General features: G+C 45.3%; 1 protein-coding gene across 3 annotated transcripts in view; it reads right to left on the minus strand.

The window, feature by feature from the left end:
• Window positions 1-4,289: 4,289 nt before the first annotated feature.
• asic1b (acid-sensing (proton-gated) ion channel 1b) overlaps window positions 4,290-19,029 on the minus strand; it is a 140,039-nt gene continuing 125,299 nt past the window's right edge. For 2 of the 3 annotated variants that reach the window (XM_076025040.1, XM_076025038.1), the window contains 7 exons: window positions 14,325-14,475; window positions 12,416-12,472; window positions 11,718-11,871; window positions 7,312-7,403; window positions 6,308-6,387; window positions 5,631-5,732; window positions 4,290-4,521 (listed from right to left, as the gene is read on the minus strand). In XM_076025040.1, coding sequence (XP_075881155.1) covers window positions 4,426-4,521; window positions 5,631-5,732; window positions 6,308-6,387; window positions 7,312-7,403; window positions 11,718-11,871; window positions 12,416-12,472; window positions 14,325-14,475 — 732 coding nt within the window. In that variant the 3' untranslated portion in view covers window positions 4,290-4,425. The remainder of the gene's footprint in view (window positions 4,522-5,630; window positions 5,733-6,307; window positions 6,388-7,311; window positions 7,404-11,717; window positions 11,872-12,415; window positions 12,473-14,324; window positions 14,476-19,029) is intronic. The other variant, XM_076025039.1, reaches the window with a different exon arrangement.

The following is a 19,029-nucleotide window of genomic DNA, read 5'->3' on the forward strand; positions in this document are numbered from 1 at the left end:
TTTCAGAACTTAACCGCACATTTTTACAATGATCTAAATGAGCAAACAAAATGTCTCTCCAGATTAATCTTTATCAACCCCAAGACGAGGCCACGTGTTGCCAGGGGGCCGCAGCTCCGTCTCCTCACAGTGGCGACCAGTGTGCGTTCACCCAGTCGGCGGAAGTGTTGGTTCAGACGATGTGAAGGACATAATGAGACAAGGAGGGAACCACGAGCGACATTTAAAAAACAAAAAGACCTCTAGCGTTAGCGCGCGCTCGGTGGCAACGGCAGGCGCGATTAAACCGAGGCATGCGGAGGCCAAACGTGCACTCCGTCCCCATTAAAACGTGACAAAGTTAAAAAGAGGGCCACACCTCGGAGCTGCATCCCTCCCGCCCACCTCTGTGGATGATGAAGGGTGCAGGAGGTGCTGGAGCCACTTAGTGAGGCCGGGCAGGTTTGGGACGGATTCCATTACTGCAGGATCCCTCTTTTAATTTGTCCACAGATTGGCCTTGTTTCAACCAACAAGGTGAGTGCAAGGGAGGACGGTGGTGGGTGTCGCCACCTTATCATTTTCTGTCTGGGAGCTGATTGAGGGCATGTATTGATTGAACCCCATCAAGGAAGGGAGGAACATCAGGAACGACGCCCACGGCATGGGATGGTAAAGACTGCAGGAAATTCTCACAGCTCGGAAATGTTTGTCTGTGGATTTCCCCCTGGACACACACACACACACACACACACACACACACACACACACACACACACACACACACACACACACACACACACACACACATGCTCCTGGCCTGGAGCTTGTTGAGGCTGTGCACGGCTTCTTGTGAAGGATTAGCGTCACCGGCGGTGTCGCTCCCCTGAGCTCCGACGGTAGAAGACATCAGTGGATGGAAGCAGCAGGCGGCGGACGGGGGTTGACTTTTGTTCTGTGACTGTTCTGTTGTTCTATTGGTAGGAATTCTGAGAGAGACGGCACAGGGGGTCAAAACTAAAGATGAAGGCACCTTCTGTGCTAACTTTAAGCTTTGTTCGCTAACTGTTGGTTTTCCTCAAATCCTCGTTCCGCACCTGCGTCACAAGAACAGCGAGGAAGCCTTTCTTTCTTTTGAGCCTTGTGAAGAAAATGACAGAAAAGGAACAAAATAAAGCTCGACGTTTGATTGACGCGGGCTGGCGTGCAGACAAGCCGAACAGCTAACGCGATTCCGGGGCAGATAATGATACCGCATCGCTAGGCTGAGATTTCTCACACGCATGCAAAGGCAGCAGCGGCAGAGTTCAAGTGGAATATGAGAAGAGCTAACGAGAAACCGCTGGCCTGACTGACAAGCTTGATTTATGAAAAGAAAAAAAGCTCCATTCGATGTGCAGGATATGTCCCATCCATCCTTTTGTCAAACAGCAAAACTGTAATTGCGCTTCAAAAGGGTGGGAGCTTCAAAAAAACGTCCGGTGCAGTACAATTGAACCTATGGCAGAAGAAGATAAGTTGGACTGTATCTATTTTAATACTGGACTCCTGCCCCCGGAGCGCTTAGCGCTGAGATAATTTCACAAAAATGTTGTATAAGGCAAACCGAAGAGTTGATTAGAGAAAATGGAGATAGCCAAACGTCCCAGACCAAGTGCAGAATGCCTAATCAGATTTCTGAGTGGCTGAGTGTCTGATGTACAAAAGAGAACGAGGGCCACAAGAAAAATTACAGGAAGGCGATTTTTATTTAGGTTTTCATTTTGAGTTTTAGGTTGAAATTTCGTGAAAAACTGGATGGATGGTGGATTAACCCAGTTGCTTACAGCTAAACGTAAACTGCCAAAAACAGGTGTATCCCACAAGGTTCACCCACAGTAATCAGGAAACTGGCGAAAACGGAAGTACTCCACTAGACTTGTGCGCAGAGCCTTTCGACTTCATTCTCGACACTTTGACTTACTTCCCGTTGACATTAATTGCAAAATGTCGATTCTATTCACGAAACTTTGTGTTTCTTTTCGTCAACTTCATTCTCGAATTGGAAACTTGGAAAAAAAATTCTGTCTTAATGTTTTTCTCTTCTTGTGGCCCTAATCCCCTTCCGTACTGATGTGATTGCGTAGAATTTGAACCAGAGAAACGATGAATGCTGACACACTCAAACTGCAATTTTAAGCATGCAAAAGGAAAGCTCAATGAAAACAATCAAAAAAGGTTGCCTCCAAAGGACAACATTTTCCAAAAGGATATTTAAATTTTATTTATGCTTTCATAACTAAATAGACCAGCTCGTTACCTGAAAGATGGAGACAGGATTATCAGGCCATGTTTGAGTTTGTTTCATATGAAAGGAGAAAGGAAAAACAGTCAGATAAACACGATATTAATAATAGGACAATATATCAAGAAGAATAATAGGTTGTCTTTTACATCACCTCTACATACTGGCGGTATTGTGCTTTGATAAGACTTTTGCAACTAGAACACAGATACAGACAGAATTAATAGCCCCACATTGAAAAAAACAAAAAAACAAAAACAAAGGGGAATGAACTCATCGATCGAAACCTTTGTGGGAGTTAATAGACAAACAAGGAATGAGCGGCTCACCGCTTCTCAACATCCCACAGCGGAGGAGAGGGAATGATGGTGCATGAAGACTTCTCGACGGTGCGGCTCCATCCATTCGCACGGACGACAAACAAACACACCGTAGCTGGTGTCCGCCAACATGTACGCAAAAAAAAAAAAAGACAGGTCGCAGGTTTTGGTCTCAACATTAGCGCCAGTGACGGCATCGTGATGAAGGCAGGAGTCAAACTCTTGATGGTAATTTGTCCAATATTGAACAAAAGCTTGAGAATAAAGCACAGTCCCGACGTTAATCATCTTTGAATGACTCTTGTAAAGACACAGCTGCACAGCTCTTCCCCAGGAGGCCTCTCAGGAGGAGCCGGTCATATTTTAATTGAAATTTATTTTCAATATAATTGTAAAAGAGTTTGGTATAGGGGCACGTTGTTCCACGACAACGCTCTCTTCGCACGCAGTCGCACAAACAGAAAATGTGCTGGAGTGGAAAAAAAGTTTTCTCAGACGCCCTTAAAATTGAACTATCACCATCAAGTATAATTTGGGGGAAAAAAAAAATCTTTCATTGTGTTTCGGCTGCATCAGAAGTACACAGACATCTTTTTTTGTGTTGAATTTTTGAGAAAAAGTTCAAAGTAAAAGCACTGCACCGACGCTGGACATTGTGCTGCTGCTCTATCCAGTTCTGACCTGGATGGAGCAGCTGCACGTGCAGGAGGGAGCGCGTGGGTTGTGGGCGACTGCACGAAAGAGAAACTGCTGGCGGAGACTCGGAAGAGTGACTCACAACGCAACATCTCGCAAACGCACCAGGTGTCTGCATGTATGAAATGTATCATTTTGTAAATCGTTGAGGCAAACTTGGTCATTATAATATTATATATATATGTATATATATATATATATATATATATGCAAAAAAAAAAATCCAAACTTTATATGGAAACAAAAAAACAAAACAAAACAAAACAAAAAGAAAACATGCACTGGACTAATACAAGCATGCATTTACATGATGAGACCTGAAATCATCACCGGTACATTTCAAACGGTGGCGGCTGAATTGACCCCAATCTGCGGACTGGCCGCCGACACACAGTAGATACATTCGCCTTACGTAAAATGACACGAGAGTTCCCGCACGCTCGTTGCTCCCACCGGAGCGCCGCAACAGTTATCACACATGTGGCTACATGGTGCGGTGGAGGAAGCGGGGATGAGTCCCAGCAGCAGCAGCAGCAGCAGCAGAAGCAGCGGGCCGGAGCTGCCGCCAGTTAACATTGTGAGCCGCTGCGTTACATAAAGGCATGGGGGTGGGGAGGGCGGGCGGAGTGGGAGGGGGGGGGGCTCTACGGTGACATAACTGTACAATTCCCTTGTTCCCTTTTTTGTAATTTAAGTTTTTGCCTTGAGAGAGAAAGAAGGAGAAAGAGAGAGTGAGAGGTCTGTGTTGGCAACGTTTGTATCCATGAGCGTCCTTTTGTGGCAGTATTCCAAAAAGAAAGAGTTTTTTTTGGGGGGCGGGGGAGGGAGTTGCATGAAATGTTCTCTGGAAAATTAACACATTTTCTTTTGTTTTAAAGATTTTTCTTTTCTTTTTTTTAAGGGGTAGTAGGGCCAAGAGGGTTGAGGTCCTGTTTGATTCGTCTGCTCCAGTCCGTTTTCCGTGTGGACAACAAGTGCCTCCGCGAGGCGAGACTCGACGTCGGCTCCGCACGTGTATGGGGGGGAGGAGAAGGGAAAGGGGGGGGGGGCAGTTCCTCGTTGAGTGGTCGGCTTTGGTTGTATGGCGCGTGCGTTTTCTTTTTTCTTTTTCTTTTTTCCTGTGACGGCTCGCCCTCGCCGCGTCGCTCAGCAGGTGAAGTCCTCAAAGTTGGCCTGGCCCGGGTGGTGAGGTAGCATGTTGCCGGGATACGTCGATGGCGTACGCAGGTTCTCGCAAGGAGCCTGCAGGGGAAGGTAGGGTTTGGGGTCGGGGCACATCAGTCAGTGAGTCACACAGCGACTCCAAAACACACAAGATTGTCTTTAACATATCGTGAAATACTTTGGTCTTAGTTTTCGTGACATTTAAATGTGTGCGAATTTTTCCAAGGTGCAAATTTAATTTTCAACCCAGGATGAAAATCACGACACACACAACCCCATCCATTAAATCACCAGGAGCTGTAGCTGTGTCTGGTTAAGTGTTCAAACTGACACAAACCAAAAAGGTCATTTCATCTTTTGAAATTGTAGTTTTACAAAGAGGAGCAGCGTTGGATGCCTAACTCACCTGTTGAGCAAATCTGTGTGACATTTATTTCATGAGAGGTTTTTATTGTTTTTTGTTTGAAAATGTATATATATATACATATAATAATAACACTGAGTTCTGTTTCTCAACTGTTTGTGTTTTATGCCAGTGGAATTGCATATGAAATTGTCACTAAACCCATTTTCAAACAAAAACCGTCACAAAACCGAGGAAATGGCGTCGGGGAACATCTAACGAGATCTAACTCTAGGAAATAAAAAGAAACACGGCAGGAAGAGCAAGCCGAGCGCGGGGGTTGAGCGAGAGAGAAAGACAAGAAAAAAAAACCAACAACCTTGGAGCCTCACGGACGAAAAGGGTGAAAATATTGATGAAAAGAAAATGAAAGTGGATGAATGAAAAGAGCAGCCAGTTTGCCCAGGAAGAGGATCAGAGGAAGGGCACATCTTGCCCACATTTCTCACCGCCTGGATGCAGCCTCACAATTAAAGTGAACTGGCTCCATTTACACTCAGAGTTAAGTGAGCCGTCGCACCTTCTGGGGCTCCAATTCCATCCTGTCCCTGCTGCTTTGATTAAATCCCACAGTCTTTTTTTTTTTCCCCTCCCCAACTTCACTTTGCCTCCAACTGTCTTTTTCTCCGCCTTGCTGGCCTGACCGCCGCCACCGCCGCCGTGTCCTCACTCTATTTACACTCCACCCCCGACCCGACTCCTTTCCGGCGGCCGCAGTGAGTGTGCAACCTTCCTGCTAAAGCAAGTGTGACATGAGGGGAGGACTCGGCGTCAGCCTACTGACATGGCGTTTCACATCATCCAGGCTCAGCACAGCTCCCCGGTCGTTGTTGTTGTGGCCCTTGTGTTTCTTCTTCATGCATCGGCACAGCTTGAACTTGATTACCTGGGCGGAAAGGACAAAGGCGGCAATTACCTGTTTGTTGGGATTCCAGCAAGGAGGAACAAAAAAAAACTAAAAAAAGACGCATCTATTCAGATGAAAACAACATTACATTTGCACTTAAATCTTGTTCTTTTTTTTTCCTATTAATAATCATCAGGCGCTACGTTTCCTTTATCTGTCGCCACACATGTTCATATTATACATTATGAAAATAAGCCTTTTGCACAGCCACTAAAAGGAAAAGAGGCCAGGGTGGGCATTTAGCTGGGAGTTATTCTAATGAGAGCCGACCGAGACATCCTGACTAATTTAAAATATAATACATCCAAAATGTTAATGTATTCGGTGTGGACGTGGCGGAGATGTGCGAGTGTGAGCTGCACATAGATGAAGAGGGGCGTGTGTGTGTGTGTGTGTGTGTTCGTCGCGCCCGCTAAAACTTGCATTTGCGTTGGTTTGAAAACACCAGGTGAGAAATTTGGTTTGGCCGCCGAGCGCTCGCATAGAGCGTATAGGAGGCTGTTTTTTGGTGTGTTTTAAAGAGGAAAATTGCGTTAAGAAAAGACAGTCGCTACCTCGTAGAGATAGTCAAAGAGCTCCAGGATGGTGAGGATGCTGGCTCCTATGAAGAGACCCATCTGACCTCCGATGTCGCCTGCGGAGAACACAAACAGGCAAAACATTTGGCTTGATTTAGGACTTTCATACTGGTAAAAGCTGAAAACAATGCCCATAAATGCACTACCAGTCAAAAGTTTGGACACGTCTGTTTCTTATTTATCTTTACTACCTATACACTGTAGATACACACTGAAGACATCAAATATATGACCAAGATGTGGATTAATATGGCAAAAGAAAAAAAATGTTAAATACCTGAATATGTTCTGTTATTTATATATTTTACATGAAGGTTGGCTATTCTAGATCATCTAAAATATAAAACCTTTTGAGTTATTTCACACTTCTTTGTTCAATACATATTACATATGTGTTCATTCCTAGTTTTGATGCCTTGAGTGAGAACCAACAATGTAAATAGTCATGAAAATCAAAGAAAAACTATTAAATCAGAAGTATGAGTCCCAGCTTTTGACTGGTGGTGCACATTAATAAAAGTATATACTCACAGCAAAATAAAAGTAATTTGGTTTTCCTACCCTGAGTACAGTTCTCAAATATATAATAAGATACTGTACATAGAGCAATAAGGGTCTTGCTCCTCATTAGCTGTTATCGTGCACTGGCATTTTTGAAGGAAGCCTGACTGACGGTGCCCTAAAAACGAATCGTGCTGTCAGGCAGGTTTCCTTAAATACCAAACATCCGTAAAAAATTTGACACATTGGAGCTTTAAAGCATATACTGTGTGTGTATGCATTATCTCTACGCCCCAGCCAAAGAAATGAATCGCTGCCTTTCACATAACAAACATACGGCAGTGAAACTATAGCAGACGCAGCTCTGCGTCTTCGGAGAGAATGCGAGTCGTCGCCTCGCAGTCACTCTGGATGAAAAAGCGGCTGTCACGCAGCGTTGTGCGCATTAGCTCCACCCGCCCCCGGAGCCGTCTCCTTACCCAGGAGGCCTGCCAGCTCGTAGGCTTTCTTCTGCTCGATGGTCTCGTAGTTCAGCGCCTCAAAGTAGATATCCAGAACCAGGATGTTATCGCTGCAAACAGATGGAGACGAGAGCTCAGTCCCCCAGCCGCGTAACGCTGTTTGTCCCCCCCCCCCATGTATCCAGTGCCACTTTTCTTGACATCAGGAAGCGAGGACGGCTGCCGGCGCTTCCTGCAGATAATGCAGCACATGGGTCAATAGTAACAACCATGGGTCAATAGTAACGGAGGGGGCTACAGCTAGGTGTTGTTTTCATCATCATCGAAATTTCCCGACTTCAGCGGAAAGACAAAGAGAGACTGAGATGAGATTTGAGGCCGGTGGCGAGCTAGACGGACGGTTTGATTATTCTTTTTATGGGACCAATCTGACTTTACACGCCACTGGAGTTGAGATCAAACTGCCCTTTCTCTCTTTCCATCTCTCTGTCTTTGCGCATTCTTTTTTTTATGCTTAACGAACCGTTGCTTTGGTGAAATTAAAGTCCAGACAATGGATGACGTGACTGAAAGAAAAGACCCTCAAGGTAAGAAATGAAGGCGTGTCTGATCGCAAGGTGTCTGCTCCAGATGGACCTCAAGCTCCCCCTGTCTCAGCGGGGACAACTTCATTAAAGACACATTCAACTTTTTTCCAACACTGAGAGGAAGAGGAGCCATTATACACTCGGCTCCTCTGACCGAACGTAATAAGCAGCAGCGAACACTTTCTGTCGCTCCTGGTGAGCTCAAAAGGGATATCCACAAGCATTTCTAAAAGCATTTGACCTGCCCAGGGTTTTTTTTTCTTCTTTTCTTTCTAAGTCAAATTCTCCGGCTGGACCTGCAAGGACGACCAGCGCAGGGTGCAAAATGGGCAATATGACATGTTGAGCCATTGGTTTTCTAATACAGCTACTTATTCTGCTCTCGGCGCTTAGTCATGGGGTGCAGCAAACTTTAAGCAGAGAGAAAACTGTTAACCCCTGCACACGGTCTGGAGATCCAAAACAGCCTAACACACACACTCAGGAGCTGCGTTTGCATTACCCCTAGAATTGCGCAAAACCTATATATAGAAATAAAATAGGTAATGGAAACACCTACACTTCGAAAAAGTGTCATGGAAACTCTCTTTTCACATTTACACGTCACTGGATGTGACGTACGGGGTCACGTGACCAGTTTACCTCAAGTGAAAATGCCGCATTATGATTGGAAGAAGGAAGAGACAGAATATTTTTTACAATTAATCAAAGAGAAGAATGTAACAACCATTCTCGAGAGCAAACAATCGAGAATTACGGCTTATGCGCTTCACACCATTCAATGGAAACACCTGCAAATCACAATTGTACTTTGTCAAAATTTTAGAAATATCGCTTTTATTTTGTGAAAAACTGTCATGGAAATGCAGCTACTGTCACTGCATGTAAGGTATGAACGAATAACCCCCAGGGCGGGATTCAAACCCACAACCCTCTGCCACTGCATCTCTCAGCTGGGTTAGCCAGTCAGTCTGTGCTCTCTGCACTGCTGATTTACATACGTTACATACATACGTAATTACATCCGTGAAAACTGTGCAGCGCTTGGGTCGGCTGAGGTTGTTTCGAAGGCGCTAAATAAATGAAAAACCTCGACCCGATTGTGTCGTCTGGCGTAAACGGAAGCGACTGCCTTGCCAGCGGGCCAGTGGGAGGCACGCTTCCGCCGGAGCACTTAAAAAACACGTGCTGGCACGTTATTTATCTCCCCAGGCTGGCGGACGTGTTTATTCACATATTTGTTATTACAAAATGATTCATTTAATACATAAAGCTAATGGTGCTGGCCTGCGTCCAACCACTTCCAGTTCCCGGCAGCAGCTTAAAATTTGTATTAAACTCCTGTTTGTTTCAAGTCTCTACAACAGTCCAGTCCAGTCGCTCTCCGGGCTACGCTCGGTCTCCGTTGGACCAATTCAAGCGTTTACCTTGTCGCGACATTTCTGCTTCTTTTTTTTTCTGGTCATTTGCGCGCCCACCTGCGCGAGCTTTCAGCACGGCGCTGAATTATGCCGCCACCTCTCACGGCTCGGAGAAGCGGCTGCGGCGCGCATCGATCCGAGCGGCTTTACGGGGAGCAGCTGCAGCTGCGCGTGTTTGTCTCTGTCTGTCTGTCTGTCTGTCTGCCTGTCTGTGCTTTCCACCGCAAAGCGAAGCCAGACAGCGTAGAGAGCGTAGGAACCGTAGGAAGAGCGGGGGAACCTTTAACTGGATCACACACATCCAAGGGGAGGAATAAAACACCTGAAATGCCAGCTGGGTTGTTTTCGCAGCAGCCAAGAGACATAAAAAGTTATGAATATATCAACAGCGTCTCCGCTGGGAGGCGGAGATAAAAGATTCAGCGTGTGCCACGCGCTCTTTCTCGTTACCTTGAACTACTTTTGATGAAACAGTAGATTTGAAAAAGAGAGACGTGCTGTTGGTGAATTAATTGAGTTGGCCAGCAAATGTAACCTGCCGCTCCACTAATTGTGCTGTATTGGCCCAGAGGCAAAGCATTAATGCAGTGTACGTTCCAATGTCTGAGCAGCTTGCTTATAATCAGGCCCCAGTTCAGGACTTTGTGACAAGAATCAGAAGCACTGATGGGAAATGAAGCTCTGCAAACATAAAAGAGACGCTGGGGCAAATTACACAGTGCAACTTCTAAACTAAAAAAACAAGAAACAAAAACCTTAAAAAAGAGAGAGTGATAAACCAAATGAAAAAACAGTGCTGTTTTCAATAGTTCTGAAAACATACAGCAACTGATCCGCTCAGGAAAACCAAAGTTGATTAGAGCTTTGAAATGCAATGCTGAATTGTCAAACCGGTGCGAGACAAATTTATTGTTTAAATTAATTCAACCGCAAACAAATGACGAAGCTGATGTTATCTACAGCGTTCTGTTTACAGTAACATGTTAGTCAAATACTGAGCTGGAGGAGATCAATACTGAAGGGTCCTGCTCCTGCATGAAAACTCTTCTCTCACTCTTCTTCCTTGACGTCAAAAATAACAGTGTTGCAAAGACAGTTCGTGACCCAAGCGGCCAAGCAATTAAGCAGCGGCAAGAACTCTTCACCGGGTTGATAATATGCAACACCAGTGGCGAGTGGGGGGGGGGGGCAGTTTAAAAAAAAGTTTTTCTGGCTTTTTATTCAGCTCGACCCGGGTGCCATTTAATTTTAGGTGTGCGCTCGCCAAAACATCTGTCAGTAAGGTTCGGCTTCCCACTTAATGAGGCGCCCTTGCAGGATAGCGAGAGCGCTGGAGGGGCGCGCTGGCCGTCCTTGTGCTGCTCGTCTGTGACGGGCCGCTCCGAGCCTCCATCAAAACCCTCTGGAGCGTTGAGTCAAGACGAACGCGGGCGGCCCTGCCACACGGGGGCCAGATGTTGCGGCGGGATGACACAGCTGCCCCTGCTGAGGGTGGCGACTAATAAAAGGTCAGTCCAGCGGCAGAGAAGCGGAACATGGCGTCAGCCAGCTGTTGTGTAACGCAGTGGTTTAGATAAGAAAAAAGAAAAAGAAAAAGAAATAAGAAAAGATAAGAAAAAAATATCTTTTAATTATTAGTATCTAATATAATTCAATTATTGCTTGATTATTGATGATCATTATGATTATTAGTGGCCAGCTTGCGCCATTTATCAAGGTGATTTGCTCCTCAAGCTCGCCTAGCCAGCCTAGCCAGCACAGCCTCTTTGTGACCGAATTAGCAGACAGACAATGGAAGACACGGCTGCAAAAAAACCTATAGGGCAGAAGAAAATTATGAGGTAGCACATATGAAGCATAGCTTTACAGCCATAGAGAGAAATGGCCATGATTGTCAACATGTTAGTTCAGTAGTCATCAACCTTTTTGAACCCAAGAGCTAATTCATGGGTCCTGAGTCATACGAAGGGCAACCAGTTTGCTACACTCTAATGTAATACCAAACTTTCTCAGTTATCTTATTATTATTATTATTAATGATACTGATCTATGTCAAGACACTGATCACGTTATTGAATTCTCAATAATTATCAACAATGACTTCAAAAGGTTGGATAAAATTAAATTTTAGATGCAGCTTAACAAGTCATGTGGTCCTTGAGGCGCTACCTGGTGCCTGCGGGCACCACGTTGGTCACCCTTGTGTTAGTTAATAGAATTGTTGTTCCAACCAAATTTTACAATTACTGAATAGCAAATAAAGGTGGGGAAAAAAAAAAAAAAAAAGTTGATGATTCTTTACATATTTTGAAGCATTTTTGTAGACTGTTAGTTTGGCTTCCGGCCAGAAACTAATGATGTTTTTTTTGTGTGGGAGTGCGAGTGCGAGTGCGAGGCTGGATATGTTCCGACTCACGCGATGTACTGCTCCGTCTTGTTGAACTTCTTGGCGAGGTACTTGGCCGACGCCTTGCTGGGTATCTTGACGAAGGACATCTCCTTGCCGTAGCGCGTCATGTTGCACGGAGTCTCGCACACGCAGTAGTCGTTGTCCCGCTCCACGAGGAAGTCTGAGGGAGTAGAGAGGGGTTGGGGAGGCAGGAGGATGAATTGACAGGCAGGAAGACAAGGGGTAAGTCTCAGATGGCGCTACACGCCGCGGGGTGACGGACAAAGCGTGTGAGGCATCAAAAGCGAGAAACTGTCGCGAAGTGACTGGCGTCAAAAAAACACGAAAGAAAAAAACGCAAAGGATGTAAGACGCGGAGGAGACGGACTCAAAGACTGCGGCCGCCACGGGCCACCACACAGGGCTAAGGAACGGCAGCGAGACAGCGCGCTAGTCAATAAGAAGCGGAGGGACATGAAAGGCCCCCTGAGAGGCATCAGGTGATGGAGGGACAGGGGAGCGTGAAAAGGAGCCTCAGCGGCAGGCCAGAGGCTCCACCATCACAGGACGGCCGCCGTCGGCCTGAAGACAATATTATCTGTTATCAGCGCGGATCAAAGCAGCGGGGTAGACACACACACACACACACACACACACACACACACACACACAGTCAGGCAGTGGTTCACACGACAAACACACAGTCACGACGGTTATCTCCTTACCCAAGGCGGGATCTGCACACTCCTTGTACTGCTCCGGGGTGCAGTATGGGGCATCTCCTGAAAACAGCCAGAAGGAAACACAATGTTCTCGGTTAGGAAAAAAAAGAAAAAGAAAAAAGTGAAAAACACCCAAAAGGAACAAGGAGGGATTAAAGGAAGAGCAGGTGAAGCTCTCTGGGCAGCAGTGATGGGAGATACCACTGAATTCAGATCTGATACCGAGTAGAACCAGGTGGAACTGCTGATACTGTTATCAATATTTTATTTTATTTTTTTATAAAAGGCTGAAATGTCGCCTCACAGCAAGAAGGTTGTGGGTTAGATTCCGATTCTGAGTGGAGTTTGCATGTTCTCGCTGTGTCTGCTGGGTTCTCTCCAGCTTCTCCAGCTTCCTCCCTCAGTCCAAAAACATGCATATGAGGTGAATTGGAAAGTCTAAATTGACCATAGGTGTGTGTGTGTGAGAGTTTGAATGGTTGTTTGTCTCTATGTGGCCCTGCGATGAAGTGCCGACTGTCACCCTATGACAGCTGGGAGAGGCTCCAGCAGACCCTGAGTAACCTGAGCAACCCTGACTCCAGGAGGAAGCGGCTATTGAAAATGGATGCATGGTTGGAAAAAAAAAATTATGTTTCAAGGGTGATACTTTACACTGAGACACCATCGTGAGAAGGATCGCCTGGTATCACAAGTGTCGATACCAGAATATCGATCAGAGCGTCCCTGGTTCTGAGATTGCTGCTCCAGCTGAAATCATTTATAAAGTTGATGACATCTCGAAATTGATTTGTTAAACTTTTCGCACTTTTTCTTTCGCCCTAGCGACCACACTCCATTCATCTCCACGCTGGCAGCCTGGCCGGCCCTCTGTCTCCCGCAGGATCACACAGAGGGGGTTGGCGGGTGAGATGCCCTAGATGTTGAGGAAATTATTTCCCAGCTGCAATCACTCACTCATCATTTCGGTTTAATTTTGGGTTGGTAGGGCCGTAAAAAAATATTACCCACATGACAGGGGAGACGGAGATGGATCGCAGCTGAGCGCAACCCTGTCGGGACCAGAGGATTTTTTATGTGGCCAAGTTCTTCCAGTGGAACCGGCATGAATCAACTGCACATTTGCAGCGAGATAGCCGCTAATCCTGATTATCGCTGCCGGCAGATTGGCCAGCTGTATCGGTATGCAAACACAGAGCTGCCGACGCCCGTTGACTGGGGAATGAGACTGATGACTAACTGAGCAGGTGAGCAGAGGTCAACACAGGCCGAATCCAAATGTCTCCTCGGAGCCCAAAAAAACAACAACCCCTTTTTCGATTTTGCCATCTGAGCGATTAAACTTAACAACGGGCAGGCGGGAAATGCCAGCTGTAATCACAGCAAAAAACACAAATTGAAAACAGCTGATTTTCCTTCCCCAGGCAGTGGGCCGTGAAAGCGTCTGATTTTCCCCTTCTTTTTGTCAGTGCGATTACAAATATCAAAAAATTACTTTCACACATGACGGTTTACATGCAAAGACATCAACATCTTTACAATACCAATACCAGTATAGAGTATTGGTACCGATACAGGGGTTAAGTACTGTACTCGTGCTCATAAAATAGGTGCCGATACCAGTTGTATATGTATGTATATGACAATTTTGTTGAACTTGTCATTGTGCTCCATTAGAACGGGTGAAAATCTCCCCATGTTCTAGAAAAACATGCTGAGGAATGTTGTTCAAATAACAGAACATCTGTGGAAAAATTAAATAAAAAATCTAAGTAATACTACAATGTATAATGGCCAAGTACTTGCTATTGGTATCGGTGAGTACTGAAAATGCAAGTATTATCAATATTATTATTATTATTATTATTATTATTATTATGATTATTATTATTACTACAGTGTTGCCCCTTACCAGGCATGTGGACCATCCGGCAGTTGCAGTTCTCCACCAGGTACCTCGTCTCGCAGTCGATCCTGCAGGCTGTGATGCTGTAGCTGCTGAAGAAGTCGGAGTCCATGGGCGTGGCCTTGCAGTCCCCCCACGGTGGAGGCAGGTATGTCAGCTGGGGGGATGGATGGAGACAACAGCGCACGTCTGTGAAACACACCCTTGCCTGGACAATGCCACCATTTCGACCTCACGCTCTCCCGTCTATAAGCCGATAAACCGCTTCTGAGGGGCCAGTGCGCGTTTGTCGAGCGCGGCATTGACGAGGAAACTTGGAGTTTATTCAACCTGACGCCTACGCCCTACGTCCCTGCTTTCACTGGACCGCCCATTCGTCATGCAGAAAGCTGAGGAGCATTGGCGGCATGACCAAGTTGGAATAAATAGAGAGAAAGAACGTCTTTGTTAGAGACAGGGTTCCACGAGGTTCCGTGATGCGGCAATGCAACGGTTGGTACCGTCACCTGACAGCTCGAAGGTTTGATTCCAGGTGGGAATGATGATGGTTGTTTGTCTCTGTCGCCCGCCTTCACCCAAAGACAGCTGGGATAGGCAGGAGTAGGAAGCTCTGATCTGATCACAGACAAATGAACGCGAACAGGTGAAATTATTTGTTGCTTTGGCTTGTAGACTTTGGCTTATACGTTTGCTGTTGCCCTATAAATAAATTACGTTGTGCCACCATAGAGTCAGGAATGTTAGAAATTCATTCCACCCCAAAAGAAGAAAAAGAAGGCTGTGTTGCACGTCTCACTTTCTATGTGCAGGACTTGAATCTTACCCTCAGCAAACCAGATAATGCGCTACTTCCCAGCCTTGTGAAGGGAAGGAAAATCAACTATTGTTTAACTATTAACCAAATAAATCAATTAGTGATTGCGAAAACGAGAACAGCTGAAAAATGAGCTCAATATGAGTCCTCGCCAAGTAAAGTTTGTCTTTGAATATCTGCTGGTTCTCTGATGGGGAACTTTCTTGTTGGAGACGCAGAGAGATGCCACATCATTTGTCTATCACTATTACCCAAGTGGCGCAGCAAAATGTCATCTATAAATTAGCCATCAGGACATCTTTGTTCAGGTAATCATCGTATTCACTCTGTCCCTTTGTGCGTCCTTGTCTCGGTCTCCTCTAATGACGGCGCTTTGCCACTCTGTATACATTCCCACTGACGTTCATCCATGACCTTTAATTACCTCCATAAAAAGTAGACTGCAAAACTGGAGACATTTCCATCCGAGAGGACACAATAGCAAATTATTGTAGAGCGCCAGAGCTGCATCTACGGCTGACATTTGTGAAAATCATTCTTGTGAAAACATCCCCTGAAAGCTTGGGAAGAAATCCCTCCCATTATGTGTCACTCCAAGAGGCATTTAAACATAAAAATCACAGCACTTTCCTGGCAAACAAATAATCACAAATTGCGCCGCCAGTAGGCCTTGACACATTGAAAAAGGAAGAACAGTTGGCATTTTTTTCTTTCCTTCTCTCATGCTTTGAATTGTTCAGAAAAAAATGTGGCTCCTGATGTTTTATGTGTTGAATTTCTTTTTGGCTTGAGTGTAGTTTATGCAGCTGGAACCATCCATATGTTGGTCAAATCTGCAGACTGTGCTCATTGCTGGTCAACTCTCTGAAGTAGTTGATCAAAAACATCTACATCGCCTCCTTGTGGTGGGCAGCAAAGACAGTCTCTGCCCCCACCCCTCAACCCACCCCCAACCTGCTGCTGCTGATTGGTCAGGTGTGTGCCTTTCCTTTTTAGCTCAGTTTTGATCTTTAAAGAGTCACTGACTGAGAGAGTCTCGAGAACCTTCAACTTTTGATGTCTGAATGCTTGATAAAACCTTCGGGATTGACAGCAGGGTTTAGTTTATTGTGAGACAGGCGGTGTACAGATAGAATGTGGCGTGTTTGTGATGCTCTCGGCGCCTATGCTCTGGCTTGTGATTGCAAGCTAAATTATAGACATTAATAATTATGGTAGCAGAATTACCGGTTCTTGATTTAACATAAGTGTGAGCAGGGCTTTTTTGGACAAAAGGAATAGAAAGTTTGGCCCAGATCATAATGACAAATAAAGCATTAGGTGCAGGACTTCGTTAGAATATATAATTAACTAAGTATAAGCAATATACAGTCCTGCTGTTACGGTACTGTTACTGTTATCCACTTTACTGTGACAGCCCTTCTTTGCAGGTCTCATCGTCACTTAAGGGGAAGACAGAAAACTGAAATCAATCAGCCTGGGTGCATTTTTACAACTTGCAATGAGGTGATAAAACATTAGCAGTATTTATTAACAATTCAGCGCAGTGGCCATAATGAAGAGATTTAATGCTGTCACATGACGTCACCCGTTGGAAAGCGGCCTTTGTGTGCCTCCATCTCATCACATCCAGCCGTGCGCTCCCCCACTGCTCACACAGCAATAAATTAAAGGCCACGGTCATGATTTAGGGGACCTACCTTTATAATTTGGGCCGGTGTGCGAGAAGTCAGCCGCGTGTGCCTCGCAATAATAAGCCAAGGTGATGCTCAACATGCATCACACAGGCGTGCGTGCAGCGCGGCGCGGCGAGGAGGACACTACAGAGCGTAATCTGTTCGGGAGGCAGTAGCGAGGCCGCTTCTTATTTTCACTTCAAGGACCTCAGGCAAAGTCAAGCAGAGCATAAAAGCCATTAGCGCTGGGTAAAATCTCAGCCAATCTGTGACAGGGGCGAGAGTGATTATCAAGCTGATCACAGTTAGACCTAGACCCAGTGGCTTTGGGAACCAGTAATGGCCCCATTCATGGGGAGTGTTCCACTTCTATGGATTTCTCTGCATTTTAAAGAGCTCCTAGCCTGGATGCTGAGCACCTTGAGGGGACAACCTTCCTTTGGAGTTAAAGTTCTGCATACGTGTAAATCTGGCTCTATAACTGGGGCTTAAATAGGACCTGGTTGAGCTTTAAGTGGAATGACTACGGTGTCGTTTTAAGGCTCGACCAAGTTTTATTGTTATGGAATCCAAATTCTGAATTTTACCGTCCCAATGGCTTTTAACACCTGTCAGTGAACGGCAGAGGAAAGCTTTGCTAAAAAAACAACATTCCGAGATCTACTTTTATGAGGTTTTTGGGCACAACTGTGTGAGCATTTTTTGCAGCAGGATGCAGAAAACAGAGGACGATATATGTTCTATCAAACTTCTATAGAGTCTTTTATTGGATGATTAATCACATGCAGCAGCTCCACTGGAGTCCAGGGTGAGAAGTAAGACTCAGTTAACAAGTTTAGAATTAGACTTGAAAAATGTCCCTCTCTTGCGTCATGTCTTTTTCTGCCAACCGTGATGTCCACATAACAATCCACGATGCACTGGGACCATTTTCAGAGCCATTTAATAGGGGGCTGAACCACAGACAGGCAATTAAAGACGCAAGCAAATTCCCAGAACGCCGAGTGCCAAGCGTGACTGGCACTCGTGTCGTGTGCAGTTGTCAATGCACGAGCGGCTTCCCTAATGCGGTGATGCGTCTATGCTGCAATGAATCTTCTTTTAGAAGTAGAAGTAGATTATAAGTCTAGGTCTCATTATTTTTGTTAATATTAATCAATCAATTACAGCATGCTATTGGTAAAATAACAGGACAACTTTGGATACAGACCTCATCCACAATTACTGAGTTCTTACAAATCACTGTTAGGAGTCAGCAGAGAAAAAAAATCCCTCAGCCACTGTTTAGAAACCTCAATTTTCATTTAACATCAATATCTAGTTCCCTGCCAACACAGCTGGAGTACGCAGTGGGCGAGTCTTTACACAGTATCGTTCATTAGTGTTAATGTTCCCATTGGCACCGTTGTATTTAACATTACAGTTATGTCCTTTTTTCTTTTTTTTTAAATTGTTGATGACCTTTTAATCTTTTCCCTTCAGAATGACTGCCCCAATCGATTTCTTCTGCTCCTTGTTAACCCTCTTTTATTATTTATTGGAGTCCCTCTGCACCCTGTCGTTATCAGAGCGTTGTGCATTCAGTGTGCACTGCGTCCCCGTGCTCTTCCTCCGTCCTCGCCCGTATTGAATTTTTTTGCTTGTGTGTTTTGAATTTGTATTTGTTCTGTAATTTTCTCCTGACTTTACACCCGGAATGGCCTTTTTTTCTTTCTTTCTTTCTTTTTGGTCCGTGACTGGTGCTGCGCAACAAGAATTTGCTCTACCCAAGGTGTCTGAAGTTAAAAAAATAAAAAATAAAAAAAAAAAATAAAAACTCCCCAGTGCTCAGTGTTGCAGGCAGAAGGAATAAGATGAATTGCTCATCTTCATCTGTAATTGTGACCTCAATTCCCGGTTGATTAGGCCAAGCGGGGGAGAACAAAAGAACAAACGTGGGAGGGGGGCAGGCAGGAGGCAGGAGTCAGCAAGACTCTGAGGTTGCTGAAAGAGCACAATGGGAACAGGCTCGGAGGAAACGCGCTTAGCTCTTTTTTTTTCCCCTTTCTCACTTCATACTGGATGGGCAGAGAGCAAAGCCTTTTCTTTGGTGGGATCACGGTGAGTGACAGTTTGGATGGCTAAATAGTCCCAAACAGTTTAACGCGACAGGGCTGCCGAAGCGCCGAGTTGAACTGCTGTGACCGGACCGCAATGAAGAATGAGCCTGCCAGCCAGGGGA

The sequence above is a fragment of the Nelusetta ayraudi genome, unplaced genomic scaffold (assembly GCF_046127955.1).
Source record: "Nelusetta ayraudi isolate G7.1 ecotype Tasmania unplaced genomic scaffold, CSIRO-AGI_Nayr_v1 ptg000017l, whole genome shotgun sequence".
NCBI classification, from domain to species: Eukaryota; Metazoa; Chordata; class Actinopteri; order Tetraodontiformes; family Monacanthidae; genus Nelusetta; species Nelusetta ayraudi.